Consider the following 17,960-nt stretch of genomic DNA (forward strand, 5'->3'; position numbering starts at 1 on the left):
TTGGTGCCTGCACATTGGGGTTTACCTCGGTGGATGAAAAGGTAGTTTCCCTCCGCCTTCGGGTGGGGGGACGGGTCCTGACTGTTGTCTGTGCTTATGCGCCGAACAGCAGTTCAGAGTACCTACCCTTTCTGGAGTCCGTGGAGGGAGTGCTGGAGGGTGCTCCTTCTGGGGACTCCATTGTTCTGCTGGGGGACTTCAATGCTCACGTGGGCAATGACAGTGAGACCTGGAGAGGAGTGATTGGGAGGCATGGTCCCCCCCCTCTGAACCCAAATGGTGTTTTGTTAATGGACTTCTGTGCTTGTCATGGATTGTCCATAACGAACACCATGTTCCTGATGCCAGGTGTCCATATGTACACCTGGCATCAGGATTCCCTGGGCCGCAGTTCGATGATCGATTTTGTAGTCGTATCGTCAGACCTGCGGCCACATGCCTTGGACACTCAGGTGAAGAGGGGGCGGAGCTGTCAACTGATCACCACCTGGTGGTGAGTTGGCTCAGATGGTGGGGGAGGAAGCCGGTCAGATCTGGCAGACCCAAACATGTTGTGAGGGTCTGCTGGGAACATCTGGCTGAGTCCCCCGTCAGAGCGAACTCCAGCTCTCACTTGAGCGATTCGCTGCCGAGTGTGAAGCAGCCGGGATGAGAATCACCACCTCCAAATCTGAGACCATGGTCCTCAGCCGGAATAGGGTGGATTGCCCTCTCCGGGTCGGGAGTCAGGTCCTGCCTCAAGTGGAGGAGTTTAAATATCTCGGGGTCTTGTTCACGAGTGAGGGAAGGATGGAGCGCGAGATCGACAGACGGATCGGTGCGGCATCTGCAGTAATGCGGACTCTGTGCTGGTCTGTCGTGGTGAAGAAGGAGCTGAGCCAGAAGGCGAAGCTCTCGATTTACCAGTCGATCTACGTTCCTACCCTCACCTATGGTCATGAGCTACACGAACAAGATCTCGTGTACAGGCAGCTGAAATGAGTTTCCTCCGCAGGGTGGCTGGGCTCTCCCTTAGAGATAGGGTGAGGAGCTCGGTCATCCGGGAGGGGCTCAGAGTAGAGCCGCTGCTCCTCCGCATCAAGAGGAACCAGTTGAGGTGGCTCGGGCATCTGGTCAGGATGCCTCCTGGATGCCTCCCTGGTGAGGTGTTCAGGGCACGTCCCTCTGGGAGGAGACCCCGGGGAAGACCCAGGACACGCTGGAGGGATTACATCTCTCGGCTGGCCTGGGAACATCTTGGGCTCCCCCCTGCAGAGTTGGCAAATGTGGCTGGGGAGAGGGAAGTCTGGGCTTCCCTGCTTAGGCTGCTGCCCCCGCAACCCGACCCCGGATAAGCGGCAGAAGACGAGACGAGACAAACGAGATGAGATTATATTGAGACAAACAACATGATCATTTTGTCAGCAAATCATTTAGATGCCAGTTTACTCCATATAATACACCAACACTAATATTTGTAACTAAAGTAAAAACAGGAAGAGGTCAACAGCAACTTTGCCTGATGTGATTTGTGAAACATTTAAACATGAAAGAGTAATTTCACCTATGGAGTTATGTTTGGTCTTGCAGGACGCACCAAATATTTCATGCAGTAGGAGAAGCCATTTTATTACCATGGAAACAGAAACAACCACAAACATACTCCATACACTGTTAACTAAAACCTTAGAAATCAACATTTAGCCAACAAACATAAAATGTTGCAACCGTATCATTTACAATCGTCATCATTTAACTTGGTCAAATAAAAGGTTTCTCGATGGCACATTTTAGCAGCTGTTTCAAAGTCAGCAGAGGAAAAATGTGGATTTATGTGCAGACCAAACAGCCACAGTATCAAAACATCCACTTGTCCACAGGTCCACGTCGCCTGCAGCGCCGGAGACGTGGACCTGGGCGCTGGCGTGGGAGCCTGCAGCGCCGGAGACGTGGACCGTAGAGCTGGTGGCTTGATAGCCAGTCTGGTTCCCCAGAACCGCGACCGGACTTCCCTCTCCACCAGCTCAGGAACTGGTCCAGGCCCAAACAAAATACCCACCAGTTCGTCACATGTCATGGTCTCTGGTGGTTTCTGCTTATGGCGCCTGGAGTGTCTCTTTCTCCTCTCCTGCTGGGTCCTGGGTGGCTGGTTCATTATGTCACGGTGGTTGTAGGGATGTGGACCCAAATGCAGGAGTCGGGAAGCCGGTATGCAGAAATCAGACATCATTTTAATCCATAACCAAGAGAAGGCCAAAACCAACAAATGAACCAGCAACACAAGACAAAAACTAAGGGGTATAAATACACAGAACACAATGAAACAGGTGAAGTAATTAACAAAATGAAACCAGGTGAACTCAATAACAGGAAATCAATGAAGCTAAACAAGAACCGAGGGAACTAAACAGGAAAACTACAAAATAAAACAGGAACCCTGAAAACAAAGCAAAGGGAGAAACCCAAATCATGACATGTATGACCTCCCTACAACGCCTGGGCATGCTGCTGATGAGGCGGTGGATGTTCTCCTGAGGGACCTCCTTCCTGACCTGGACTAAAGCATCCGACAACTCCTGGACAGTCTGTAGTGTAACTTAACATCAATGCCTTCGTGTTGCAGGAACTGCTGACACACTCCAGCCACATGAGGTCTAGCATTGTCTTGCATTCGGAGGAACCGCAAACTGCACCAGCATATGGTCCCACAAGAGGTCTGAGGATCTTGTCTTGGTTCCTAATGACAGTCAGGTTACCTCTGGCGAGCACATGGAGGGCTGTGCAGCCCTCCAAAAAAATGCCACCCCACACCATTACTGACCCACTGCCAAACTGGTCATGTTGGAGGATGTTGCAGGCAGCAGAACGTTCTCCACGGCGTCTCCAGACTGTCATGTCTGCCACATGTGCTCAGTGTGAACCTGCTTTCATCTGCAAAGAGCACAGAGCGCCAGTGGCAAATCAACCAAACTTGGTGTTCTCTGACAAATGCCAAACGTCCTGCACGGTATTAGGCTGTAAGCACAACCTCCACCTGTGGACGTCAGGCCCTCATACCACCCTCAGGAGTCTGTTTCATAGATTTTTAGCAGACACATCACATTTGGGGCCTGCTGGAGGAGCTCATTTTGCAGGGCTCTGGCAGCGCTCCTCCTGTTCCTCCTTGCATAAATAAGGAGGTAGCGGTCCTGTTGCTGGGTTGTTGCCCTCCCACAGCCTCCTCCATGTCTCCTGATGTACTGGCCTGTCTCCTGGTAGCGCCTCCATCCTTTGGACACTACGCTGACAGACACAGCAAATCTTCTTGCCACAGCTCACATTGATGTGCCATCCTGGAAGAGCTGCACTACCTGAGCCACTTGTGTGGGTTGTAGACTCCGTCTCATGCTACCACTAAAGTAAAAGCACTGCCAGCATTCAAAAGTGACCAAAACATCAGCCAGAAAGCATCGGAACTGAGAAGTGGTCTGTGGTCTAAGTCTGATTGATTTTTTTAAATCAATCAGACTTATAAATATAAAAGAATATTTATATTTTTGAGCTGCAGTTTGGGCCCTGCAATGGACTGGCGAGCTGTCCAGGGTGTACCCTGCCTTTCGGCCAAAGACTGCTGGGATAGGCTCCAGCTTCCACGTGACCCTGAATTGCATTAAGCGATAAGGAAAATGAATGAATGAGTTGCAGTTTAATAATCTCAACATATGAGTTGTGGGATTAAAATTTTTCAGTTCCTTTGTAGTTCTTCAAATTAGATTAATATGATGCGGATAACAAAAAGCATTATGTGTTATGCCATGTCATTTTTTATCACTCGATTTTGATTAAAAGAAAAACTGGTCCAAATTACAGAGGCAGCATTAAGATCAAACTACACCATTACTAGTTCCTTTGGAAAAATAGAAACAACTTCTAAACAAATCTGAGTAAATCCTCATTAATAAGTGTGAGAGCTAATAAATGCAGACACTTTTTTCATTCCTTTTTTGTTGTTTTTATTACTTTATTGGTTTTCTCAATTTGGAAAACAGAGCTCTTTCATATACGTGGTAAGGAAATGAGAATACAGACTAACATGGAGATGTTTACAAAAAAAGACACCAACAAAAGATGCGTATGAACTGTAAGCACAGAAGTTGAGGTTAAATGATTTTTCAGCACTCTGCAATATTCTGGAGTTGTATTTGTCCCACATAGCTAAAGCTTGTCTGAGATCAAATCATTCAAAACTTGCAATTGTCCCACGTACAGCAAATCTACAGCTGAAACGCTAAAATAGAAAAGTCAAGGTGTTGAAATATTCAAAGTCCAGAACTCCTACTGACTGAAATTCAAGCGGAAGTTTTAGGAGATTAAGCTACCAATGCTGGCTCCAGGAATGTACAAAATAAATGTCACTGTGCCCTCAAAACAAGTCAGAAACACATTGTTTAAGGTCAGAAAATTACATAATGCTAGTTTAAACTGCAATAAACTGAAGCGATGTTGTGAAGAAGAGCAGGTTAAAATTCCCACAGTTATGTGAGGTGCTGAAGTAATTAGAAGTAATCAGCCCTCCACCAAGATGTAGTCATTCTTTTGCCAGTAATAGTGGGCTTTAGTTTTTAAGTTAAGAGGTTTAATTATCTTTATCTCCCCTATCTTTTGCAGGCACAAACCTACAACACAATTCAGTAGTTATAATGAGCAACTTGCTGTTGAAACCAAATCCCCTGTTTTACCAGCGTCCGTTTGCAACTTGTCCTCACAGTTTTAAGTTTTCTCTATTTGTTTTTGATGGAAAATTATTCATAATGCCATACAGTTATATTAATACCCTCAGTGTCAAGGCTAGAAAAATATGTGAGGCAAAACTTGTGACAATAGGATTGAACCAAGTCTTTGTGTTCATCTGCCATCACTGTAACCAGCCATTTCATGGTATTTTTTGCATCTATACGCAAACAAGCACAAGTAATATAAGAAATATCTCACGGTTAGGTTTTACTCACAAGTCACAAAATATTCTGAACAAATTGTTGAGTTTTCGAAGGAAGTACACAGATAAATCTGTAGTTATTGTGTATTTAAATCAGCACTGGCATGCTTGAAAGCCACCAGTCAGTCATCACATCTTTATGAGTTTTTCTGTCTTTTTGTCATGTTTTGGACTTTTTGTGTCTTAGTTTTCCTGTTTTATTTTGTAGTTTTTCCTGTTTAGCCGTGACACTTTTTGATAATTCAAACAGGGCCGCCTTCACCTACTGTTGGGCCCCTGGGCTGAGAAGTTCTGTAGGCCTTGTCCCGTCCTCCAAATGTACCAAGTCTCATGAAAGAAAATAATATCCAGGTTTACACTCAGGTTTTCTTTATTTATTTGTATTGACATATTATTAACATGACCATAATGAACTATATCAAATACAATAATGAATGAATAAATAACGGCACCAGCAGATCAAACAACCCTGTGGAGCCATGCTTCCTAGATAGAAATATCTTATCAAACTTTGTGGGCCCCTGGGCTTCAGCCCAGGTAAGCCTGTTCATTATGGCGGCCTTGAATTTGAAGTCGATCTCTTGTTGTTTTGGAACAACTATGTTTATGGTGGCCAATCAAAACAAAACTTTACAGCATATATAAAGGAAATTCTACGATAAAGACAAGTCTATGAGGATCAGCACTGAAAATGTATTGGTGATACGCTTCAGCAACCTTTTGTTTTCACCAGCAAAAGACCAGAATGTGACGAAGTTCACCGATGTTCCCAGATGTTTTCCTGCCCTGGGCCTGTAAAGAATCCTTTCAAAAACTCCTGTGTAAGTGTGGATCAGCCCCAAAATCTCATCATGTGTTCCTTTTTCCATTTTGGAGATCTCCTGAACTTTAATCAAAATCCATCCATTACTCTTTGGTTTTGTATGTTCTTTTTAATTTCATTAAATATGAATGTGTTTATCAGATTGCTCTTAATTTGTACTATTCAGTCCCAGATTTTAAGCTGTTATACACTGTAGACTGATTTGTCTAACTCTTTTTAATGAATTACAAATACATTTTGGTCATTCCTGCATAACTTGAAGGGCGCGTTATGTTCAGTGTGCACACCAAATCAAAATGCTGTCAGGTCCTGATAATAATGGTCACTTGGGTCCTACACATGAAATAGTACCAGTCACAGAAGAGTCATGCTCACATGTCATGACCTCAGTGGTCATCCTGACCTATACAAATAAAAAAAAGCAAACAACTTCAGTCAGGGTGCCTTTTTGTGTGGACTTTGAAACTGAACTGTGGAAAAATTCCAGATATTTTCTCAAAACAGATTAAATCTATGTTATGAATGAGCAAAATTTAAACTGAACTAAGCAAACATATATAGTAAAGTTTGAATTATCATAGCAGCAAAAGAAAATGCTCTACTCAGTCAAACATTTTTTTGTTGCAGCATTTTTTATCTTTAATAAAAGATATAATAGATCAATACAGTCATAGTGTAGCTCTCTGAATAAAGAAAGCCAGAGGCTTTAAAAAAAAAAAAAAAAAAAAAAATTTGCTCCTTTGTTAATCATAATTTTTTTTTACCATTTGTTCTATGTCATTACTTACTTTTATCCAAATCAACATATTACAATACAGTGAAAAGTAACATAGGGTTCAGTATCTTCCCAAGGACATTTCAGCGCATCTTCCAGGAACTTTGGTTTTATGCCAGCGACTTTCCAGTAGAAGGATGACTCCTTAACTCTCTGAGCTACAACAGTTCCAGCTGTCAGTCAGTATCAATGTGCAGCTTATACTTACAGCAGAAAAAATCATTAGAAAAAAGCCATATTCAGCTAAAGCATGAACTGCTGAAACATGAAATATAGTCAACATTTTGGGACACAGGGCTCAAGTTTAACTTGGCATATTTGGAGAGAACAGGGTCAGGTGACCCTAACTTGTCATCCTTTGATGGTCAAGATGATCAGTAGGTGTAACAGTCAAACAAGCCATGGTTCATATCCAACTTTAATTTCATCACAGGTGGGTTTTGTCAGCACAAAATGTTGCTATAAAAGGCTACCTGTCACCACAGATCATTACAACCCCATCAGCCATGAAAGCGGTTGTGCTTGCCCTGACTCTGGCCCTTGTGGGTAAGTGGGAAATTGCCTTTCTAAAGGAGGGCTTTACTTAAAGACACATATTTATCTGTATATTAAAACTTGTTTTTTTTCTGCATTTTTATTTATCTGTTTTTAAAAAAATGGTTTTAGATATATTTTTAATGAATCACTCTTATAAATGCTTTTGAATTTTCAGGTTTGTTTATCTTTTCGTCCCTTTGTCTTAGAAATTACTGGGAAATATAATTCATCATCATTAAGTACAATATCTAGTCGGTTAGCATTAATATGTTTCTTTTTAGCAAAGGAAGCGCAAGTTTAATGTAAAATATTTTAATTTGGACTTTCTGTTAAATCTTGAGCTGTGTGATATTTTAAGCAGCTATGTTTACAGAATTTATTCTCATATAAAATGATTTAGACCTAAACCTAAACTTTTTCTAATCAGTTCACTTTAAATATTATCAAATAACAAACTGGATACTTGTTAGAGAGTTGATACTTTTGTCTGTATTTTCAACATACAAAAGTTGGTATTTTTTATTTGTTTTTATTTTTTAAGTGTTGTTTTGGATGGGGGGGAGGGAGCAGGGTTGTGCGCTGATTGTATTCTTTTTATTTGTACATTTTTCTAAATATTTCTTCCTTTCAACATTTGTAGCATTTAAAGATTTAAATGTGTAGCTAACATACAAGTATATATTTTACTGAACTATTCATCTTCTTGCATTTCCATCTAGCTGGACAAAGTCCTAACTTTGGTAAGTTCTGGTTTTCACTGCAACCTTAAAAAAAACAATTATCTTTATGTAACGTTTACTAGAGCTAACTGTAGACAAATCAAATAACCTTAAAATGTTGCACATTTCTGAATTTACAGTTAAAAATACTCATAATTTCATATTGCTCTAGGATATACGAAAGGTGACTTCTCACAACAAAACTTTACTTACAGCTCCTGATTTTGCTACCAGTAAGACCTATGTGTACAAGTATGAGGCACTCCTCATGGGAGGTCTCCCTGAGGATGGCTGGGCAAGAGCTGGACTCAAAATCAAGTCCAAAGTTCTGATCAGTGCTGAAGCCCCAAAGACATATGTGCTAAAGGTAAAGATCAAAGTCATGAGCAAGTAACAAAAATTCAAAATACAAACTAATTGGTCAAAATTTCATTCTTAAATTCCAGCTTGTGGACCCTGAGTTGTTTGAGTACAGTGGCATTTGGCCAAATGACACTGCAACCAAAGCGGACAAGCTGACTGAAGCCTTGAAACCTCAGCTTTTGATTCCTATCAAGTTTGAGTATAGCAATGGTGTTGTTGGAAAGGTTTACGCACCTGAAGAAATCTCAACTGTGGTGCTGAACATCTACCGAGGTATCCTGAACATCATTCAGCTCAACATCAAGAAGACACACAATGTCTATGACATGCAGGAGGTTTGTCAAGAATTCCAAAATAGTCTCCTTATCATAAATTCCAAAACATGAAGTTAAGGCTCCTTACTAAATAGGTGTTCTTCTCCACAGGCTGGAACCCAGGGTGTGTGCAAGACCCTTTACTCCATCAATGAAGACATTAAGGCTGAACGCATCCTTGTGACCAAGACCAGGGACATGAACCACTGTCAGGAAAGGATCGTTAAAGATATAGGGTTGGCATACATCGAAAAATGCGACAAGTGCCAGCAGGTGAGCTAAAATCAATTTTATAATATGCATACATCGGTGAAAACACAATATTGCATTAACAGGCAACTTTGTGGTCTGTATTTACAGGAATCCAAAAACCTGAGAGGTACCTCATCATTCACTTACACCTTGAAACCAGTTGCAAGTGGCGTCATGATCCTGAAGGCAACTGTTAATGAGTTGATCCAGTTTTCCCCTTTCGCTGAGAGCAGCGGAGCTGCTCAAATGGAGACTAAGTATGTCAAAAGATACCTAAAGTGTAGTATGCGGGTAAAATGGAGCTGCAACCTAATCTTTTCACATCACTTCAAAGACAGTCACTGGTGTTCCTGGAGATCGAGAAAGCCCCTATTCCACCCATCTCTGCTGAGTATCGTCATCGCGGATCCCTTAAGTACGAGTTTTCTTCTGAGCTTCTTCAGACTCCCCTTAAGCTTATCAAGATTCACAATGCACAGGCCCAGGTATGATTTTTAGACTCATTCCTATAAGCATAAATGAAAAAAGTGTCAGTCTTGACCATACAGTATTCATGACCACCCCTTTCAATCTGTGGTTTTAGATTGCAGAGCTTCTGAATCACTTGGTTACCCACAATTTGGAAATTGTCAATGAGCACGCCCCTCTGAAATTTTTGGAATTGGTTCAGCTCCTCCGTGCAGTTCGCTATGAAGATCTGGAAATGTTCTGGAAGCAATACGAACAGATGTATTCCCACAGGTGACTTTCAGTGACTGAACATTTGAATCATGTTGAATAATAAGTTCTAACTGTAATAATAACAAATGTGTGTACATTTGCATCCTTCCTTGTTTTTTCCAGACATTGGTTTTTGGATGCCATCCCTGCCTCTGGAACTCCTGCTGCTTTGAGATTCATCAAGGAGAAATACTTGGCAGATGAAATGACCGTTGCTGAGATAATCCAGTCTTTGGTTGCAGCCATTCACATGGTCTCAGCCAACCCTGAGACTATCAAGCTGGTTGAGGTTGGTAAACCCCAGAGTGACAGTCAATAAGAAAAGTACACACAGTGAAACATTTCTTGACATTTGCACTCTTCTAGACCCTGACAACCACTGACAAAGTAGTGGCAAACCCAGTTCTGCGTGAGATTGTCTTCCTTGGCTATGGTACCATGATTTCCAAATACTGCTCTGAGATTGATGTCTGTCCTACTGAGCTCATAAAGGTAATACCTCAATATTGTTTGTTGTTTCAAATTTTAAAAAAACAAAATAAGTTAAAAAAAAAAAAAAATTGTGATTGTGATATTTTCCATTTTCTCCAACAGCCAATCCAAGAACGTCTTGCTGTGGCTGTTTCTAAGGGTGAGACAGAGGACATCCTCCTGTTTATTAAGGTTTTGGGAAATGCCGGGCATCCTTCTAGCCTCAAATCCATCACAAAGATCATGCCAATTCACGGCACTGCTGCTGCATCTATGCCACTGAGAGTCCATGTTGAAGCTATCATGGCCCTGAGGAATATTGCAAAGAAAGAGCCCAGAATGGTTTGTTCTCAACATTGATAAGTATTCTGAACTGTGCTGGTTTATGTACTCCCTACTGAGTTTGCTTTCTCCTCTGAATTAGGTCCAGGAATTAGCTCTTCAGCTGTACATGGACAAAGCTCTCCACCCTGAGCTTCGTATGCTTTCCTGCATCGTCCTGTTTGAGTCAACGCCTTCAATGGGATCGGTGACAACTCTTGCCAATGCTGTCAAGACAGAGGAGAATTTGCAGGTTGCCAGCTTCACTTATTCTCACATGAAGTCCCTGAGCAGGAGCCCCTCCACCATCCACCCCTCAGTGTGAGTGAACTTTTGTTTTCAAGTTTAACTTCAAGTGTATCAGCACAAACTAATCCATGCTCATGCTTTCATTGCAGTGCTGCAGCTTGCAGCGTTGCCATGAAAATCTTGAGTCCCAAGCTGGATCGACTGAGCTACCGTTACAGCAGAGCTGTTCACGCAGACGCCTATAACAGTAAGGCCAACATCACATCTTAAATTTCATTTCTGCTGTGACATCAACTAACTGCACTTCATTAAACTCCTCTTTAGGTACTTTCATGGCTGGTGCTGCTGCTACAGCTTACTATATCAATGATGCTGCCACCATTCTACCAAGGTCTGTTTTTGCCAAAACCAAAGCCTTCCTTATTGGCGCTGCTGCTGATGTTCTGGAGGTAAAACGTAGATGAAAAGTTGGCCAGCTGTTCAGCAGCTAGTTTGAACATTATTGCTTTTAACATCAGTGATTTTTTTATTAGGTTGGAGTGAGAACTGATGGACTACAGGAGGTCCTTCTGAAAAACCCCTCACTTACTGACAGTGTTGACAGGATCACCAAGATGAAGCGTGTCATCAAAGCTGTAAGCAACAGTGCAAGTTATAAAGGCAGGAACAAACTCTTACACACTCCTGCATGACAATCATATCAACTTTTTTTTTGTTGTTCACAGCTCTCTCAGTGGAGGTCTCTGCCAACCAGCAAACCTCTGGCTTCTTTCTATGTCAAGTTCTTTGGACAAGAAAGTGCCTTTGCTGACATTGACAAAACCATGGTTGACCAGGCTGTTATGGTATGATACATAAGAAACCCATCAACTTCTAGTTTGATGAAAGCTTTGTAAAAAAAAATAAATAAATAAATAAAATGTATTATATATTCTTACCCTGCAGATGGCAAGTAAAATCTCTGTTAAGGAATATGCAAGAGATGCTCTGAAGACTCTGCTCCTGTCTGGTGTCAACGTACACTATACTAAGCCTCTGTTGGCTGCTGAGGTGCGACGCATCATCCCCACTGCTGCTGGTCTGCCAATGGAGCTCAGTCTGTACACCGCCGCTGTGGCTGCAGCTGCTGTTAAAAGTAAGTAAAACCCAGGAAACATCCACAGCTGAGCGAGTTACAAATATTGTAAAAGACATTTCCCTTTTAGAAGGAAAAAGAAACCTATGTGGGCAATATCATGCAGAGGTAACTCGTGATCTCATTTGTTTTTTTAGTCACACCCACAACTACACCACGTCTACCAGAAGACTTCCCCCTTAGCCACCTCCTGGAGACAGACATCAGGCTTGAGACTGAAGTCAGACCCAGGTAAACTCTATCTTTGTGAATCCTGTCAGACATAAAATGGATGCAGAATATTTTGGGTCATAAAGTTGAACATGAAAAATGTTCTTGTTTTCTAGCGTTGCCATGAACACATATGCTGTGATGGGAGTTAATACCGACTTTCTTCAGGCTTGCTTGGTATCAAGAGCTAGATTCAATGCCTTTTTGCCATCCAAGCTCGCTGCAAGGCTTGACATCAAAGAGGGCGACTTTAAGATTGAAGTTCTTCCCGTTTCTGTGCCTGATAACATTACAGCTGTCAAGTAAGTCTTGCTTTTAACTCTTGTTTAAAGATTCAGTGTCAACTCCGGCTTTGTCATGAAAATCTGTAAGCTCACATCCTTGACCCTCTTCAACAGTGTTGAAACCTATGCTGTGGCAAGAAACATTGAGGATCCTACCACTGAGAGAATAACTCCAATCATCCCTACCAAATACTTGCCATCCAACACAAGCAAGATTCCCTCATCAATGATTGCTTTCTCTGTTGCTGATTCTGCTGAGGTTAGTTTGGTAAATATAAACATAGTGTTCTACATTAAACTGCAGTTCAAATAATCCTAATGTGTGTCTCCTTACAGTCATTATCCTCAGAGATGCTTCCCCTGGAAGATGAAGTTGTCACGTCCAACAAAACCGTCCGTTCATTCTCAAAGAGGTACTGTGTTAAGTTAGCTGGTGTTGGACTCAAGACCTGTTTTAAAGTTGCCACTGAAAACGGTGCTGCTGTCAGAGACATTATCCTGTACAGACTGGCTGGGCGTCACAATGTCACTCTCTATGTCACACCAAGTAAGCATTGAGAAAACAGTTGAGTGCATTTTATAGGAGCAGTGTGAACAAGTCAGTTATTAATTTACTCATATTTACAGTGGCAGATGATGCAATTGAGAGACTGGAAATGGAGGTTAGAGTGGGATCAAAGGCTGCAGAGAAGCTCGTCAAACAGATTGACCTGAGCGCAGAGGAAATTGAGGGAGCACCAATCTTGATGAAGCTCAACAAAATCCTGGCTTCAAGCAAGAACCGTACCTCATCTTCCTCAAGCTCAAGCAGCTCTTCCTCAAGTCGCTCCTCCAAATCCTCCTCCAAATCTTCCAGCTCCTCATCTCGTTCCGTCAGAAAGGTCGGTGGTCTACTCAGCAGCAGCAGCAGTAGCAGCAGCAGCAAACGCAACAGCAGCAGCAGCAGCAGCAGCAGTGGCAGCAGCAGACTCAGCTACTCAAGATCTGTCAGCACCTCATCCAGGACCAGCTCTGCATCCAGCCTGGCATCTCTCTTCAGTGATAGCTCCAGCTCTTCTCGCTCCAGCTCTCATGCTTCAAAAGTAAACATCTCAAATTGATTTCTTAACTTGACAGAAAATCAGCTTGGCTTGTGTGGAAACTGATGACATTATGTCTTTAACAGAAAGTGATTTCTTTACACAAGTTCAAAAAGAACCACAAGAAGCAGGTAAGTTTGCAGTGTGTCCAAATAAACATCGAACAATGAGAAAATACATCAACTTTTGCGTGCTGTTATATTGGCTTAATATGTTGTTGCAGGTTTCCACTTCAGTAGCGCAGTCTGCTAGCAACAGCAGTGCCTCAAGCTTTGAAGCTATCTACAGAAAGGTGAAATTTGGTCATCGGATGCAATTACAATATTGAAAAAATGCATAAAAGTAAAATCCTCTTTTCTAATGTATCTAATGTGGGCTTTTTGTCCAATAAACAATGACTGCCGCAACAGGACAAATTCCTTGGCAATGAGACAGCTACTGTTGCCATCATCTTCAGAGCAGTTAGAGCTGACAAGAGGATGGAGGGATACCAGATTGCTACCTATCTTGACAAACCAAATGCTAGACTTCAGATTATCATCTCTTCCCTGGCTCCTGAAGACCACTGGAGGATCTGTGCTGATGGAGTCCTGTTAAGCAAGCACAAAGTAACGGTAAGACACCACCTTGCTTTTTCATGACAAGAAATAGACTTTCACTAAAGATAGTCAAATTATTGTTTTTGGGGATTTTTTGGGGGGGATAGGCCAAATTCTCTTGGGGAGCACAGTGCAAGGAGTACAGCACCATGTTTACAGGTGAAACTGGTCTTGTGGGGTCAAGCCCTGCCGCTCGCCTAAGAATGACCTGGGAAAAACTACCATCTGCACTTACACGCTACGGAAAGATGTAAGAAACTTTATGCTTATTGCCTAAAGCCCACTCATGTGCCATATAGACTGTGTGAAATATCTGACAGTGGAAAAACTCTTTTCCAGGGCTTATGACTATATTCCTACCAAAATGCTGTCTGACCTGATTCGTGTAAAGAGTGCAAACAGCACCAGGAGGATCTCCATGACTGTGGTTGCATCATCTGAGAGGACCATTGATTTCATTGCAACAACACCAATGGTATAAGAAGTAATTTTGTTTTCCCAAATTAAAGCCTAATAAATGTTTTAAATAACTGAGATTATTTCTTCCCATAGAACACTGTCTACAACGTGACTTTGCGTCTTCCCATCATGCTGCCACTCAGTGAGATCAAAGGCCTCACCCCCTTCGAAGAAATCCCTGCTATAGCCCACTATGTGTTTGCCAAGTCTATTGCAGGTAAAGACTGATGTCACAGTTAAAAATTAAACATATTTGCAATGACTTTGTCCTACAGAGTTAAAGCACTTTGGTTCTTTTATCTTCCCCACTCTTTCCAGCTGAATGTAGCTTTTTTAACGACACATTGGCCACATTCAACAACAGGACATACAAGTACAAGATGCCCTCTTCCTGCTACCAGGTTTTGGCACAGGACTGCACGGATGAGCTGAAATTCATGGTTCTGCTCAAGGAGGATTCAATGAAGCAAAACCATATCAATGTCAAAATTTCTGACATGTGAGTAGCCACTTACACAAAAATAAATGTGTGTCTATCAACAAGTTGACCAAACTTAAAATGTGTTTTCTTCTCTTCTCGTAGCGATATTGATCTCTATCCCAAGGACAGCAACATCATTGTAAAGGTCAATGGAATGGAAATACCATTCACCAGTCTGCCATACCAGCATCCATCAGGTTTCTATATACAGTCTTTATTACGTCAAAACTGTTTTTGTTTATCAAAGTGCAGTATATGATTTAATACTATTACTGATCTTAAACCTGTTTCACAGCTTCCATTGAGATCAGACGAAATGAAGAGGGTGTCTCTGTGTATGCACCAAGCCACGGTCTTCATGAAGTCTACTTTGACAAGGCTACATGGAGGGTAAAAGCAATGCTATACATGCTCAACTTTTTTACCAGACATTAGAAACTTAAGTGTGACTGGGAAAACCTGAATATCAGCAGAGCAGACAGTTTTTATTTCTGCCAGAGCTATTTGTTGTTTCTCCTTATGTCTTATATGATCTTATAATGTAGATTAAAGTTGTGGACTGGATGAAAGGCAAGACCTGTGGAATTTGCGGTAAGGCTGACGGAGAGGTCCGACAGGAGTATCGCACACCCAGCGGACGCCTGACCAAGAACGCAGTCAGCTTTGCTCATTCCTGGATTCTGCCAGCAGAGAGCTGCAGGGATACTACTGGTAAGATACAAAGATGATTAAGCAACCATTTTTAGATAAGGAATACATTCATGTTTAAATATCCCTATTTTGTTTCCATTTTAATCTGGCATAGAAGCTGCAGTTGCAAGTCTTTTTCTACATCTAGAAGAAAGTCATTTATCCCATGTACTCTCTTCCAGAGTGCCGTCTGAAGCATGAGTCAGTGCAGCTGGAGAAGAAGGTAAATGTCCATGGTGAGGAGTCCACATGCTACTCTGTTGAGCCTGTGCTGCGCTGTCTGCCCGGCTGTTTCCCAGTAAAGACCACCTCCGTCACTGTTGGTTTCAACTGCATGTCTGGTGGTGAGTGTGCAAAAAAAAAAAAAAAAAAACACCAGTAAAGCAAAGAAAAAGTTTAAATCATAAAGAAAACACAGTTCCTAACTTTGGTGCTCCTCTTCCTTGTCCAGATTCTGCACCTGAGAGTATGAGCGACATCTTTGACAGAGGCGTGGATCTGAAGGAAACTGCAGAGGCTCACCTTGCCTGCAGCTGTTCTGCCCAATGTGCTTAGAAGCATCATGTCTGTATTTTAACTGTAACTTTAAATAAACCGCATATGAAAACAATTTCTTGAGTATTTCAGTTTCTGATTTGCATGGATTAACAAACAAACAAAAAAAACTATTCATAACATTTATCATGAATCACTGAGAATCTTAAGTTGAAAGCTGTAATGACACACAACCTACTCTACACTTGAAGAAAGACATTTATGTCAACTTCTGATGAAAACATTTAAACTCTGGGATTCATATATTGTGACATTCAGTTAATTGAATTGCTAACTAAACTACAATTGTGCAGCCTCTTGTTGTAATATAAAACCATTTTAAAGACCAATGTCCATAAAATCCCATCTGCTGAATAAATTAACATTCCTCAACATGCTACCATTTGTACAGCCAATGTGAATACTGCTGTTTGATTGGTCAAATGTCAAAATAAGTCTCTGAGCAGGTCTGTCATGACACTAACATTGAGTTGTTACAAAGTTATTTACCACTTCAGTAGACTCCCCTTAAAAGTTTCTTAGAGTGCACTTTTTGGGGGTGAGTCGCTCTTTTAGGATCAGTTTTAAATCTCAAGCTATTTTTAGTCAAGTTGAAGCTGAAGGAGTTGCTTTCTAGTTACTCTCATATATTCATTCATTCATTCATTTTCTGAATTCAGGGTCGCGGGGAAGCTGGAGCCTATCCCAGCTGGCTTTGGGCGACAGGCAGGGTACACCCTGGACAGCTCGCCAGTCCATCGCAGGGCTACTCTCATATATGCACTACCTATGTCTTCCATTTAATGTCAGCTCCAGTGTGGGTTGGAAGGTCACTGCAATATCATCACTTTGCTGGGACCTGTGAAGTAAGGTCACCACATCATAAAGGCAATAGTTCAGTGAAATGTTTTGCAACACGATGTCAGCCTGTTTTCAAACTATCATTAGCTTTTTTTTAGCTTTTGCAGCATGAATATTATTTGAGACATATAATATATAATATGTACATAGCTAATCTGTGTGTGAAATACAGGCAAATGTGAGACTAGTGGGGTTGGAGGGTTAGGTGGGTGACTCTCTGTTGCCTCTACAAACAGACCCCAACTTTAGCCAGTATATTCCCGCAGTTCCAAGAACAGCTGCACTTGTGTAGATAGGTTCATCAGTAGTCCATGTTTAATGTGCCATAAGCAACATTTTAAGGCACTCTTTTCTCTGCAATAAAAATGTCTTTGTCATTCAAATAAGCTTTTTCAAAGTTCACATTTTAATAATATCACTATTATGCAGTATTTTTAATTTTATTTGGATGTCCAATATCACAGAGTCAAAGTTCACAATAAAGCTATTAGAAGCTAAACAAAAATTAACTTTTGGTTTTGACATTGGGAAAGGCTTAAAGCTGTTAAGGGTTCACAGACACCCAGGAACCCCCCCGTATGTCCACTGATTCTAACCAGAATGAAATTGTAAATAGTGTCATCTGTTGATTGGCTACTCCATCCAAAATTCCCTGGATACACCACTGCAATTTATAAGCACAGGACAGAAAGTACAATACTATTTATTGCACACAGACTAATAAAATGGCGACTCGCAAGAAGCTTGTTGTAGTTCAATAAAATATAAAAGACACAAGCTTTATTTGAGCTTGTCATTTTATGTAAGAGATACAGTAACTGTCAGTCATCTGTAAACATACAACCACTGGGATGAATTCTGTAATAAATAACAGAGAATTTACATTCAGACTACCATGACACTGAGCTTATACATTATGCAGTTTTGCTAGATTTTATATAATTTCATTACACATTCCAAAGAAAACTGCAGTTTTAACTAGTATTAACTGTACATTAGACTTTACTCATAAATTATAAAACTGTGACAGCTGCCACATTCAAAAGAATAAAGTAACAACCAGCTGTGTCACGAAAGTCAATTTGGGAAAGATAAGCTGAAGCATCAGTCAATGGGAAAGACACGTGTTG

At 41.4% G+C, this 17,960-nt stretch overlaps 1 protein-coding gene across 1 annotated transcript; it reads left to right on the top strand.

Annotated features, from left to right (window-relative positions):
- Nucleotides 1-7,058: 7,058 nt before the first annotated feature.
- Nucleotides 7,059-15,990, top strand: LOC306759874 (vitellogenin-1-like; the record flags this gene model as incomplete). Its single annotated transcript, XM_079245620.1, has 34 exons — nt 7,059-7,098; nt 7,809-7,829; nt 8,024-8,175; nt 8,255-8,506; nt 8,597-8,758; nt 8,846-8,994; nt 9,072-9,222; nt 9,321-9,478; nt 9,581-9,746; nt 9,824-9,949; nt 10,052-10,270; nt 10,353-10,570; nt 10,648-10,745; nt 10,823-10,947; nt 11,032-11,133; nt 11,224-11,343; nt 11,444-11,633; nt 11,771-11,864; nt 11,960-12,145; nt 12,242-12,386; nt 12,464-12,674; nt 12,755-13,209; nt 13,293-13,337; nt 13,430-13,498; nt 13,617-13,820; nt 13,913-14,055; nt 14,145-14,280; nt 14,358-14,481; nt 14,583-14,763; nt 14,848-14,942; nt 15,041-15,135; nt 15,291-15,456; nt 15,618-15,779; nt 15,887-15,990. 34 exons carry the CDS (start codon nt 7,059-7,061, stop codon nt 15,988-15,990), a joined length of 5,064 nt encoding a protein of 1,687 aa, XP_079101746.1.
- Nucleotides 15,991-17,960: the final 1,970 nt, after the last annotated feature.

This window comes from Telmatherina bonti (genome assembly GCF_933228915.1).
Source record: "Telmatherina bonti genome assembly, chromosome: 8".
Taxonomy (NCBI): Eukaryota; Metazoa; Chordata; class Actinopteri; order Atheriniformes; family Telmatherinidae; genus Telmatherina; species Telmatherina bonti.